The sequence below is a fragment of the Phoca vitulina genome, unplaced genomic scaffold (assembly GCF_004348235.1).
Source record: "Phoca vitulina isolate PV1807 unplaced genomic scaffold, GSC_HSeal_1.0 scaffold20, whole genome shotgun sequence".
NCBI lineage: Eukaryota > Metazoa > Chordata > Mammalia > Carnivora > Phocidae > Phoca > Phoca vitulina.
The window spans coordinates 4,598,385-4,612,778 of record NW_022589723.1 but is presented as its reverse complement, the minus strand read 5'-3'; the positions used below and the strand labels follow the sequence as shown (position 1 = coordinate 4,612,778).

The following is a 14,394-nucleotide window of genomic DNA, read 5'->3' as shown; positions in this document are numbered from 1 at the left end:
GCTGTACTCCATTACAGTAAATATTCAGTAATGTGCATATATTACTCTTATGATAAAAAAGCAAATTACTTAAAAATGGCAGTGTTGGAAAATTCTTGCTAAATTGTAAGATCTGTATAAATGTTAGGAGAATGAATGCTATAAGTATGAATATATAACATAATTTATATATATGAATATGAATGCATACATTTATATGAATATACATTTGAATATATATGAATTTAAACTTAAATACAGTGAATCTATTTGTAATATATCTTGTGTGTGTGTGTGTATGTGTACTAAAATGAGAGATGGAATATGTTTGTGTGCTCTAAGGAATAAGTGTAACCAAGATTCTCACATATCTTTAGAACATAAAGAACATTATTCTCCTTATACACAAAAGACTGAATTATTCAGTTTCACAGTTGAATGACATACTGAGAATTAGCTAAACCATTCTCTAGTTTTATAATGAAGCGTGTACCCAAGTACATTGAGTAACTTTGCTTAGTATACCAGAGTTCGGAACTAAAATTCTAATCTTTTATAGGACTTCTCACCTAACATATGCTTATATACTTCGTAATGTTCTGAGAGGTGAGTAAGTTACTCAGCATTTCCCAAACCTTTTGTTCTTACAGTCTTTGTTGGACACTAGTATTCCATAAAACACAGTTTGGGAAATACTGTGGGTTATTTTGGTTTTTTTAGATTTTATTTATTTATTTGAGAGAGAGAGAGAGAAAGCACGAGCAAGGGGAGTGGCAGGCAGAGGGAGAAGCAGACTCCCTGCTGAGCAGGGAGCCGGATGCAGGGCTTGATTCCAAGACCCTGGGATCATGACCTGAGCCAGAGGCAGACACTTAACCAACTGAGTCACCCAGGCGCCCCTGGGAAATACTATTTTAAAACCATGTTTGAAATTTTAGCATATTTTCAAATGAATTATAAAGCTAAGTTCTGATTGTGGATGTATACCCTTTAATCTTTAAGATTCTGAAGAATTAGAATTGTGGTTGTATACCTGTTAATCTTTAATATTCTAAATATTCTAAAGACTTAGATCTTTTTGTCCTGAGAAAATAGAGCAGTGAAGTTCAATAGGGGAAGTTGTGGAAGATGTAATAGGGGACTATCAATCAGAGTCTGAGGAAAGGGAGCATGATGTATAATTTCATTATGCTTCTTGAGATCTCCCCATGAGAAGTTCTGGAATGGTAGTTACTGATTGGATGTAGTAGAGGCAGATAGATGTTGGGAACTAAAATACAAAGCAAAAGGGCCAGCTTCTAGGAAAAGCAGTCTCTTTTTAAAAGTTTCTTGGGCTGTAAGTATATCTGACTATTGCCTGGAGGTACACTTGCAGATTTTAGGCAAAGATTAGAAAGAATGGAAAAGGAGGGGAAAAAAGAGAGGCAATGATAATGAAGGAAGAAATATGTATAGTGAGAAACAATAGATTTTAAACCAAAATAAAGGTTGCCATTCAACCTTGTTATAGATGAAACTACTTGTCTTGACTAAGTGATTTGCCCCTGCCCTCAGGGGATTTGGTCCTAGAATTTAGAAGTTCCTTTCAATCTGTTTATTAGCTCTAAGGCTCAAGCCTTATCCTGCCATCATATATACAGTGATGGCTAACGTACTGATTGTACTGATATTTAACTTCAGCATTTTGTTTTCTGTCTCTACAGAATATGAACCCACCAAGTACATCAAACTTTGTCATTAGATTGGATCTCAAATCTTTAATTTGAGCCTTTAGTTGGTGATGGTGGCCAATTGTTAGATTTCTTATAGTAGATTTCTTACAGTAGTAGAACAGAATAGATTTTTTTCTACTTTTCCATAGAGAATTTCATCTAAGGAATATATATAATATAAAAATGAAATCATTTTTTTAATTTTCAAAGCACTTTGTATATAAGGGAAAGGCACTATTATAAACCGAAGAGTTACCATATTTTGTTTAGAATGCTCTTTGTTAAAATGGCACATAATTTCATAAGCTTTTTATGAGTAGCAACCTCAGGCATTCAGATTCATTTGCTCAATTTGCTTATGCTATGGAAATTACATGTGGTTTTTTTGTATTTTAATTGTATAGCAGTCCCTCAAGTATTTGGAAAAGTTGAATAAATATATTTTGATATCTAATGATTGTATGTTTAATAATGGTCAGTAACCTGATATTTATCTTTTTATTTCTTTTTTAGTGGTGGGAAGGATAGCTGTTACAATATGATGCAGTGCATTGCTGCTGGGCATCAGATTGTTGCTTTAGCAAATCTGAGACCAGCTGAAAACCAAGGTAAGTGTATACCTTTATTTGGAAGTTCTCTAAATGACTGGAACTCTCAACTTCATAATTGTGTTCTATTGTGTGCAGAATGCAAAGACAAAAATGGAACTAATATATATTTAGCACCTAATTAGATGGTAGGTTCTATGCTAAATGTTTTTAATTGCATATCCTTTATTCTTCATAAGAACTCCTAGAGAGTTTTATTAGACAAGGATACTGAGACTCCTAGTTTTATAAATTTGTCCAAGGTAAATAGCTAGAATAAACTTGCAGAGCTGAGACTTGAACCCTTGAATCTCCTTACTTCAGAGTGTACTGCTGTTCCACATTTCCAAGTGTTGTAACCAACATACAGGTAGATAAGACACAACCTCTAGGAACTTGGGAAATAAGACATACATTGATAAATGATCCATCTTAGATGTAAGCTAAACATGTAAGGCTTGAGAGAGGCATAAAGCAACACATTTCCACTTTTTATTTGCCTGTGATAACAAGGACATCCACAGATAATTCACAGATCTCATTTTAGCTGTGTTTTTCACTTTTCTTCCCAGTGAAATTTCCCTCATCAGAAATTTTTCCCTGTGTCCTTCTCTGTGTCCAAGTTTCCTCTATGGATAAGGACATGAGTCATATTGGATTAAGAGTCCACCCTAATGATCCCATTTTAACTAATTACATATGCAATGACCCTAGTTCCCAATAAGATCACATTTTGAACTCTGGATGTTAGGATTCAACCTTCAACAATTTCTTTATTTTTTTGAGATCTGATTGACACATAGCGTTATATGAGTTTTAGCTGTACAACATAATGATTTGGTATTTGTATATATTGTGAAATGATTACCATAATAAGTATAGTTAACACCTATCACCACACCTGGGTGTACTTTTTTCCCAATAAGAATTTTTTTAAAAAGAAAAATATTCACCAATTTGCCTTTTATACTCTTCTTTTACACCCATATAACTATAGATATTAACTGTTAAAGTATAATAGGGAGAGATTAACACTTGTCTGACTTTATTTAAACTGCTTCTCCACATGACTCTTCTAGTAGGATCTTTTTATCATCCCCTTTACTCAGCTTTTTTCAAGACCATGCTTTTGCTCTATTGTTAGGATGAATTAAATGAGTAGTATATGTGAAAACACTAATTAGAGTTCCTGGCATGAAGTAAGCATCCAGTAAATTTAGTTGAATCTGAAGCTAGCGCTAAATATGTCCCTTTTTTCTTTCTTTCTTCCTTCCTTCCTCAAGGCTGCCAGTCTGTTGAATTTTTGTTTTTATATCATTTTACAGTTGTTGTCTATTTATTTTGTCTTTGATTTTTATCCCCAAATAGATTGCTTATAAGATTCTTGAGAGGAAGGTCATATCTTCTGTGTTTCTTTAATTGCACCTCAGCACTTGGGACAGCTCTGTGCCTCTAGTAGGCATTCACTCAGTTACTGGTGGGCAGATGAATAATGACCTAACCAGAATTAGGCCTGGAAGAGCAAGCAGTTATTTCAGTCAGATATTTGAATTTTCTTTCCTTCACAGTTAAGACCCAAGTAATGTTGGAAGTGAAGTGGGAAGATAGAGGTTAGAAATATTTTATAGGAAGAAATAGAAAACGGGTCTTATAGAGGTTAACACATACTCTAGGATTTTGCACTAGGTTTTCAGTGATGAATAATAATAGCATTTTAGAAATAAGGTGTTTGGAAAATGACCTCCTTTTTCTGACTTTAAATAATAAAGAGAAAACTCTTTGACTAAGGGTGAGTGGGAACTATACTGTAACTTCTATATTATAAAAGAAGAAGCAGAATTTTGTTGTAGGCTTATGTTCTGTTATCAAAGGAAAAAAATTCCCTTATTGCTTGTGGCTAATCAGCCAAGTGGGTTTTTTAAGCTTTCTGTCTGGGAGGTCTTGGTATTTAAAAGGCAGAAGTTTATATAATATATAATACATACAATGATATAATTTCCCTCCCTGGAGTTTTGATCTTGTCTTAAGCTTTTCTACTTGAATTATTATAGTTACTTTGTACTGAATCATTAATGTATAATCTTCCATGTGCTCATGGTTCACTGGCAGGATGGGTAAGATGATAAAGTGTATCTCTAAATTATACCTCAGAATGTATGGAGACATTTACTTAGAATACTGTTAGAAAAAATTCAATAGTAAATGGAATTAAAATATTATGAAGTAAAAGCTGGAAAATCAGCTGAAATTATAGTAATTGTAGTGGAAGAGAATAGATGGCTGTGGGTTAGTAGATGGGAAAGGTTTAGCTAATCTTGATTTAAAGTCAGCAGGAAGTTGGTGATTATTGAATGTTTCATTGATTGACTTCCTTCCCCACCCCCCCCAAGCATGTTGTAAAAGGAACCTTAATGAGGAATGACTGGTAGAGAGGACTCCAGTACAAAACTGGTTAGAGTGAATTCATGGCACTGGGTTTTCAGTGGGTAGTCTAGAAAGGAATTTATTCCCATCAATGGGGATAATGTGAACTTGTCATAAAATTCACAAAACCGTCTCTTTAAATTTGTAGTAGGAACTTTTGTGGCATGTTAATTGAGGTGCTTCAGGCAAGAGTAGAGCCTTTTGATTTTATTTGATCTCAAACCATTGTTGCAATGTAGATTCCATTAATACAAGTTAGGTTGTGGTTAGGACTAAATGGAGCCTTAAAGGAAAATTGTTTTCTAGGTTTTTGAAGTCAGTATAATGTTGTTGTTGTTGTTGTTGTTGTTGTTGTTGTTTTAAGATTGATTTATTTATCCTAGAGAGAGAAAGAGTGAGAGCACAAGCACGTGAGCAGTGGGGGCGGGGGGGGGGGATTGGGAGAGGGAGAGAGAGAATCCCAAGCGGACTCCCCACTGAGCACCGAGCCCGACAGGGGGCTCAAGACTGAGACTGACAGGAGCTAAAAACAAGACTCAGATGCTCAACCCACTGAGCCACCCAGGCATCCCAGTCAGTAAAATGTTTTAATTATTATGCTAACATCAGGAGGTTTTTTGCTGAGAAGCTCAGAGTTCTTTAAATATATAAATTCAGTTGTATCAATATTCTTTAAAATTAATACATTTAAAGAGCCAGTGTAAGTCTGAGATGAGGATAAGCTGAAAGGTTTTTAGGTGACTTTGGCTATATCTTTACCTCCTACTGAGACCAGGAATAGATAGTTATGTAATAATAATGCAAGTACATGGAAGCCAGTCTGATGTGTGGATTGGGTTCAGACCTGTAAGCCAAAATGTGATGGCATATGGTGATGGTTTTGATTACAGAAGGGGCCCTTAAAATAACAATTTTCATCCCTTTTTATAGATTATCCTTCATACTCATTCACTGGATATTCTTGGCATATATGCATACACACAGGTCAAACAAATTGTTTTGTAAGCTTTTTTTTTTTAATTTTTTTTACTTACTAACATATTGTGAACATCTTCCATGTCATTAAATATTATCCCATCACAGCATTTCCTAGGTATCTTCTTTGAAACACAAATACCTGATGAAATGTAAGTCTTCTAAGGATACATAAGTTTCAGAGATGGTTCATACTCTGTCCCTTATTGGAGCACCTTAAAGCACATTAATCTAGAAAGAATTCAGCAAAGACACCTACTTAAAATGGTTATCCCCATTTTTAATAAACTTATTTGACCATGGAGTCCTTTTTGCATCTAGTACCTATTAATATCTCATGGGATTCCTGTTCTATAGAACATGCTTTAGAAAATGCTCCTTTTTCATTTGCAACATCGATGGGCCTAGAGGGCATTATGCTAAGTGAAATAAGTCAGACAGGGATACACAAATATTATATGATTTCATTTATATGTGGAATCTAAACTAAAGAAATGAACAAACACAAAAAACCAGACTCTTAAATACAGAAAACAGCTAGTGGTTGTTGGGGAAGTGGTTGGGGGGATGGATGAATAGATGAAGTAGGTTAAGAGGTACAGACTTACATTTAGAAAATGTGGTTGTAAAGCACGCATAGGGAATATAGTCAATAGTATTGTAATAATGTTGCCTGGTGGCAGATGGTGACTATATTTATTGTGTAAGCACTGAGCAATGCATAGAATTGTCAAATCAGTATGTTGCACACCTGAAACTAATATAACATTGTATGTCAATTATACCTCAATAATAAATTTAAAAAAAAGAAAATGCTTTTCTTCAAAATTATATTAATAGTTGTATAGTATTTTATTATAAGAATACACTATAATTTCTAGTGTATTATAAATAATGCTATGATGAATATCTGCAAATAATATCTTGTACATTCATGATTCTTTTTTCTAAAAAGTAAATGTATAAGATCAAAAAGTGTTCCAACACATTTGTAAGTTTATTTGTATCATCAAAAAGTCTGATGTAACTCATCTATTTTGAATATTTTACCTGTATCAGTATTTGTGAAATCTTGTGACAACCAGTGATTGTGTTACTACTTAGCTTAAGTTATGTTTGTACTCATTTTTAACTGCTCTAACAGTATTGAATTTCTTTTTTTTTTACTTTTTATTTAATTTTTTTTTTTAAGATTTTATTTATTTATTTGACAGAGAGAGACACAATGAGAGAGGGAACACAAGCAGAGGGAGCAGGAGAGGGAGAACAGGCTTCCCGCAGAGCAGGGAACCTGATGCGGGGCTCGATCCCAGAACCCTGGGATCATGACCTGAGCCGAAGGCAGACACTTAATGACTGATCCACCCAGGCGCCCCTTTTTTTCTTTTTTTAGATAAACAATTTTATTTAAAATATATTACAAAACTTATGGGTCCACCTGAGACATGGTGATTTATTGTTATTTTTTTATTGAGATAAAATTGGTATATAACGTATTAGTTTCAGGTGCACAACATAATAATTCAATATTTGTTTAACCTACAAAATAATCACCACAATACATCTGCTTACCATCTATCACAATACGAATTACCACCTTCACCTATTTTGCCCATCCGCCTTCAATTCCCTTTTCCTCTGATAACCACAAATCTGTTCTCTTTATCTGTGTGGTTTTGGTTTTGGTTTTGGTTTTTGTTTGTTCATTTGTTTTGCTTTTTAAATTCCATATGTAAGTGAGATCATTTGATATTTGTCTTTCTCTGTCTGACTTATTCCACTTGGCATGATGCCCTTATATGTGGCAGTATATATTGCCACATCTTCTATATCCATTTGTCCATTGATGGACACTACTGTTTCCATATCCTGGCTATTGTAAATAATGCTGCAGTGAACATGGAGTTGCATATATCTTTTTGAATTAGCATTTTTGTTTTCTTTGGATGAATACCCAGAGGTGGAATTGCTGGATCATATGGTAGTGCTAGTTTTAATTTTTTTAGTAACCTCCGTACTGTTTTCCATATTAGCTGTATCAATTTACATTTCCACTAGTAGTGTAGGAGGATTCCCTTTTTTCCACATCCTCTCCAACTCTTGTCATTTTTTTTATCTTATTAATAATTGCCATTCTGGCCAGTGTGAAGTGGTTGTTGTGGTTTTGATTTGATTCTCTGATAATTCGTGATGTTTAACATTTTTTCATGTGCCTGTTGGTCACCTCTATGTCTTCTTTGGAAAAATATCTGTTTAGATCCTCTGACCATTTTTATTTGGATTGTTTGGTTTTTTGTTTTTGTTTTTGCTCTCAAGTTGTATAAGTTCTTTATATATTTTGGCTATTAACCCCTTATTGGATGTATGATTTGCAAATCTTTTCTTCTATTCAGTAGGTTCCTTTTTCGTTTTGTAGATAGTTTCTTTTGCTATGTAGAAGCTTTTTAGATAGGTGTAGTCCCATTTGCTTATTTTTGCTTTTGGAGTCAAATCCAAAAATTCAATGCCAAGACCAATGTCAAAGAACTTACCATCTATCTTTTCTTCTAGAATTATTATGGTTTCAAGTCTTTCATCTATTTTGAGTTCTAATTTGTTCAAGTCTTTAATCTATTTTGAATTCATTTTGTATATGGTATATGTAGTTTTATTCTTTTGAAAGTGACTGTCCAGCTTTCTCAACACCATTATTGAAGAGACTATCCTTTCCCCAATGTATATTCTTGGCTCCTTTGTAGTAAAGTAATTGGCCATATATGTATGGGTTTATTTGTGGACTCACTATTCTTTTCCACTGCTCTATGTGTCTGTTTTTATGCCAATACCATATTGTTTTGATTATTATAGCTTTGTAGTACAGTTTGAAGTCAAGGAGTTTGACACCTCCTTGTTTATTCTTCTTTGTCAAGATTGGTTTGGCCATTCAGGGTCTTTTGTAGTTCCATATAAGTTTTAAAATTATTTGGTGTGGTTCTGTGAAATATGTCATGGGAATTTTGATAGGTAATGCATTGAATCTATAGATTGCTTTGGTTTAGTATGGACATCTTAACAATGTTAATTCTTCCAACCCATGAGCATGGAATATCTTTCCATTTATTTGTGTCCTCTTCAGTTTCCTTCACCAGTATCTTTATAGTTTTCAGTTTGCAGGACTTTTACCTCCTTGGTTAGATTTATTCCTAGGTATTTTATTCTTTTTGATGCAATTGTAAATGGAATTGTTTTCTTAATTTCTCTTTTTGGCGGTTTATCATTAGTGTACAAAAATGTGACAGACTTCTATATAGTGATTTTGTATCCTGCAACTTTTCTGAATTCATTCATTAGTTCTAATAGTTTTTTTATGGAGTCTGTAGGGTTTTCTATATATAGTATCATGTCATCTGCAAATAGTGACAGTTTTACTTCTTCCTAATGTGGACTGTTTTTTCTTGCTTAATTGCTGTGACCAGGGCTTCCAGTACTATGTTGAATAAAAGCGATGAGAGTGGCGGGGTGCCGGGGTGGCTCAGTTGGTTAAGTATCCAACTCTTGGTTTCGGCTCAAGTCATGATCTCATGGGTTGTGGGATCGAGCCCCATGTTAGGCCCTGTGCTCAGTGCAGTCTGCTTGAGATTCTCTGTCTCTGCCCCTCTATCTGCTCATGCTCTCTCTCTCTCTCTCTCTCTCTCTCTCTCTCTCTCAAATAAATAAAATCTTTTTTAAAAAAGTGATGAGAATGGGTGTCATTGTCTTATTCCAGTCTTAGAGGAAAAGCTTTCAACTTCTCACTATTGAGTTTGATGTTAGCTGTAGTCTTGTCATACATAGCCTTTATTATGTTGAGGTATATTCCCTCTATATCCATTTTGCTGAGAATTTTTATTATAAATGGATGCCAAATTTTGTTAAATGCTTTTTCTGCGTCTATTGAGGTGATCATATGATTTTTAGCCTTCATTTGTTAATGTGGTGCCTCATGTTAATTGATTTGCAGATGTTGAACTGTCTTACTACCCTGGAGTAAATCCCACTTGATCATGGTGTATGTTCCTGTTAATGCATTGTTGAATTCATTTGGCTAATATTTTGTTGAGGATTTTTGCATCTGTGTTCATTAGGGATATTTGGCCTGTTATTTTCTTGTTTTGTGGTATTCTACTCTGGTTTGTTATCAGGGAAAAGCTGGCCTTGTAAAATGAGTTTGAAGCTGTTCTTAAGTTTTTTTGGAGGAGTTTGAGAAGGATAGGTATAAAATCTTTTTTGAATGTTTGGTAGAATTCACCAGTGAAACCATTTGGTCCTGGACTTTCGTTTGTTGGGAGGTTTTTTGATTCCTGATTCAATCTCCTTACTAGTTATCAGTCTCTTCAGATTTTCAATTTCTTCATGATTTAGTGTTGGAAGACTGTATGTTTCTAAAAGCATCCATTTCTTCTACATTGCCCAATTTGTTGGCATATAATTGTTCTTAGAACACCAATGGTCCTTTGTATTTATGTGGTATCAGTTGTAAATGTCCTCTTTCATTTCTGATTTTATTTATTTGAAGTCCTCTTATTTTCTTGCTGACTCTAGCTAAAGTTTTGTCAATTTTATATTTTCTAAGAACCAGTTCTTAATTTTATTGATCTTCTCTTTTGTCTTTTTAATCTCTATTTCATTTATTTCTGCTCTACTCTGTGTTGTTCCCTTACTTCTAACTTTGGGCTTTGTTTATTCTTTTTCTAGTTCTTTAGATGTTAAGTTAGATGGTCTATTTGAGATTTGTCTTGTTTCTTGAGGTAGGCCCGTATTGCTATGAACTACCCTCTAATTGCCTTTGCTGCATCCCATAGAAGTCGGATTGTTGCATTTCCATTTTCATTTGTCTCAAGGTATTTTTTGACTTCCCCTTTGATTACTTTATTGACCCTTTAGTTCAGTAGCATGTTGTTTAATCTCCACATACTTGTGATTTTTCCAGTTTTCTTCTTGTAATTGATTTCTAGTTTTCATACTGTTGTGGTCAGAGAATATGCTTGATATTATTTCAGACTTCTTAAATTTATTGTATTTTTTTGTGGCCTAATATGAGATCTATCCTGGAGAATGTTCTGTGTGCACTTGAGAAGAATGTGTGTATTCTGCTGCTTTTGGATGGGATGTTCTGTATAAAATATCAAGTCCATCTGGTCTTATGTGTCATTTAAGGCTGATGTTTCCTTGTTGATTTTTCTCACTGGATGATTTTTTATTGATATAAGTAGGGGTATTAAAGTTCTCTACTATTATTGTATTGCTGTTAATTTCTCCTTTTGATCTGGCAATATTTGATCTGGTAATATTTATATGATTAGGTGCTTCTCTGTTGGCACACAAATACTTACAAATTTTATATCATCTTTTTGGATTGACCCTTTTCTCATTGTATGATGCTCTTTGTCTTTTGTTACTGTCTTTGTTTTAAAGTCTATTTTGTCAGATACAAGTATAGCAATACCACTTTTCTTTTTGTTTCCATTTGCATGGAATATCTTTTCCATCCCTTGATTTTCATTGTGTGTGTGTCCTTAGATCTAAAGTTAGTCTCTTGGGGCGCCTGGGTGGCTCAGTCATTAAGCATCTGCCTTTGGCTTAGGTCATGATTCCAGGGTCCTGGGATCGAGCCCTGCATCGGGCTCCCTGCTCCGTGGGAAGCCTGCTTCTCCCTCTCCCACTCCTCCTGCTTGTGTTCCCTCTCTCACTGTGTCTCTCTTTGTCAAATAAATAATATCTTTAAAAAAAATAAAGTTAGTCTCTTTTAGGCAAAGAGATGAGTCTTGTGATTTGCTTTTTTTTTTTTTAATAAATCCATTCAGTCACACTGTGTCTTTTGATTGGAAAATGTGGTCCATTTATATTTAAAGTAATTATTGATAGGTATATAACATATTGTCATTTTGTTAAGTTTCCTGTCTTTTTGTAGTTTCTCTCTGTTAATTTCTTCTTTTCTTGCTGTCTTCCCTTTTGGTTTAATGCCTTTTTTTAGCTTTATGTTTAGATTCCTTTCTTATTATTTTTTGTGTATCTACTATAGGTTTTTGGTTTTTGGTTTTTGGTTGTTTTTGGTTGAGTTTCATATATACATAACAGTCTATATATAGCAGTCTGTTTTAAGTTGATAGAAACTTTAATTTGAATGCATTCTAAAAGCTACAATCCCTCCCCCACATTTTATGTTTTTAATATTATATTGTACATCTTTTAATTTTGTATATTCCTTAACTGACTATTGCAATTATAGTTAATTTTTCTACTTTTGTTCTTTAGCCTTTAAGCTGATTTTATAAGTGGTTAATTTACTACCTTTACTATTTATTTGCCTTAACCCATTAGATTTTTACTTGCATATGTGTTCTAGTTATTAGATAGTGCCCTTTCTTTATACCCTGAAGAAGTCCCTTTAAAATTTCCTATAAGGCCAGTTTAGTAGTGGTAAACTCCTTTAGTCTTTCTTGTCTGGAAAACTCGTTCTCTCTCCTTCAATTCTGAATGATAATTTTGCTAGGTAGATTATTCTTGGTTGGAAGTTTTGTTTTGTTTTTTTTCCCTTTCAGCACTTTGAGTAGATTATAAACCCTCTTCTGGCCTGCAAAGTTTCTGCTGAAAAATCAGCTGATAGTCTTATGGGGGGGGCGGGGGTTCCCTTGTATGTAACTAGTAGCTTTTTTTCTTGCTGCTTTTAATATTCTCTATCTTTACCTTTTGATATTTTAATTATAATGTATCTTGGATTTTTTGGGGTTCATCTTATTTGGAACTCTCTTTGCTTTCTGGACTTGGATGTCTGTTTCCTCAGGTTAGGGAAGTTTTCAGCCATTATTTCTTCAGTAAGCTTTCTGCTTCTTTCTCCCTTCTCCTTCTGGGACCTCAGTAATGTGAATGTTACTACCCTTAATGTTGTCTCGTAAGTCACTATCTTCACTTAATTTTGTTTTTTTTTTTACTGCTCTTTTTGGGTGAGTTACATTGTTTTGTCTTGAAGCTCACTGATCTCTTTTTCTACTTTGTCTGGTCTGCTATTAAACCCCTGTAATGTATTTTTCAATTCAGTTATTGTATTCTTCAGCTCTGTGACTTCTGTTTGGTACCTTCTTATATTTTCTGCCTCATTGTTGAAGTTTCACTGTGCTCATCCATTCTTCTCTTGAGTTCAGTGAACATCTTTATGCATACTGCTTTGAACTCTTAATCACGTGAATTATTTAATTCCACTTCATTAGGATGTTTTTCTGATGTTTTTTCTTGTTCTTTAATTTGGAACATATTCCTCTATTTTCTCATTTTGCTTTACTCTCTGTGTTTGTTCCTGTGTATTAGATGAAACAGCTACCTCTTCCAATCTTTAAGGAATTGGTAAGGAATGGGTAAAGTTATGGGCATGCCCCACCCTCAGTGCTCTTTCCTGGCCTTGGTAAATCCACGGGTGAGCCCCAGCTCCAGTGCTCTTTTCCTGCATTGCCAAAGCTGTGGGCATGTCCTACCCCAGTGTTCCTCCCACATCTTGCTAAAGCCATGAGTGTGCTCTGCACCCAGCACTCTTCCCTTGCATCACTAAAACCCTCGGCACTCTCCTGCAGCCTCACTAAAGCTGGCCTTCTGTAGGAGATGAACCTTGTTGTTCAGCTTTGCCCTAGCTCTTGGTTGTCTCATGAACTTTTGTGATTGTTTAAGTAGACTGATTTATTCTTGATAGGTCCCCATTGTTGAAGGTGTGCCAAGACCTGTCAGTGTTCCAAACAGAGTGATCTCAGTCAAGACCTCCTTTCAGGCTGATTGGAAACAGATTCTCAGGCAGCAGCTTTTAAAGAATGCAAATAGATACATTTCTGTGGGACTACAAGTGTAAACTCTGCTGCCAGACCAGGAGATCTGGAGGTGTCCCCTGGTCAACAGTTACAAAAAGCAGGGCTTCAGACAAGTGTATACACTTCTTTCTGGGAGGTACCAGTGAGCTGTGACAAGGCCAGAGGAAGGCTCAAAGAAGGTATCTCCCTGCCTTTGGTCCCTGAGAGCACCTCTGTAATCTCTAGATATGTGACTAACATGAAGCCTGTTCCACAGGTTGAAACTCCAGGACAAGTAGATGGGCCTTTTTCACAGGCAGACTTGATTGCTGTCTGTGCAGTGCTGTGGGTTTGGTAACCTGTGCAGAACTGTCTTTCTGATTTTTATAGTCCTGTGGGGCCCAGCAACAGAAGCCCCTCTGCTACCAGGTTGGGTGATCAAGGGGTATCCCTCGTGTGGACTGTGCTTGATGGCCAGCTTTAGTGAGGCTACAGGAGAGTGCTGAGGGTTTTAGTGATGCAGGGGAAGAGTGCTGGGTGCAGAGCACACTCATGGCTTTAGCAAGATGTGGGAGGAGCACTGGGGTAGGACATGCCCACAGCTTTGGCAATGCAGGAAAAGAGCACTGGAGCTGGGGCTCACCCATGGATTTACCAAGGCCAGGAAAGAGCACTGAGGGTGGGGCATGCCCATAACTTTACCCATGTAGGAGAAAAGTGTTGGGGGCCAGACACCTGCACTTGCCACCAGTACTAGCAAGGTAGAGAGAGATGGAGAGTGGGAAAATGATGCTCTCCATCTCCAAAGAAAGTCCCCACTTGTCCCTGCTCCTTCAGCAGACACTTTTACATTAGCAAATGAATCTTCATGTATAATCCAGTCATTTCTCAAACTGCTGACTTTGTGCTGGGTCCTGCGAGGAGTGA

General features: G+C 35.5%; 1 protein-coding gene across 3 annotated transcripts in view; it reads left to right on the top strand.

The window, feature by feature from the left end:
• The window catches only part of DPH6 (diphthamine biosynthesis 6), a 221,784-nt gene that overhangs the window by 1,356 nt on the left and 206,034 nt on the right, over positions 1-14,394 (top strand). For all 3 annotated transcript variants that reach the window (XM_032418078.1, XM_032418079.1, XM_032418080.1), the window contains exon 2: positions 2,205-2,299. In XM_032418078.1, the coding sequence (XP_032273969.1) occupies positions 2,205-2,299 (95 nt within the window). The remainder of the gene's footprint in view (positions 1-2,204; positions 2,300-14,394) is intronic.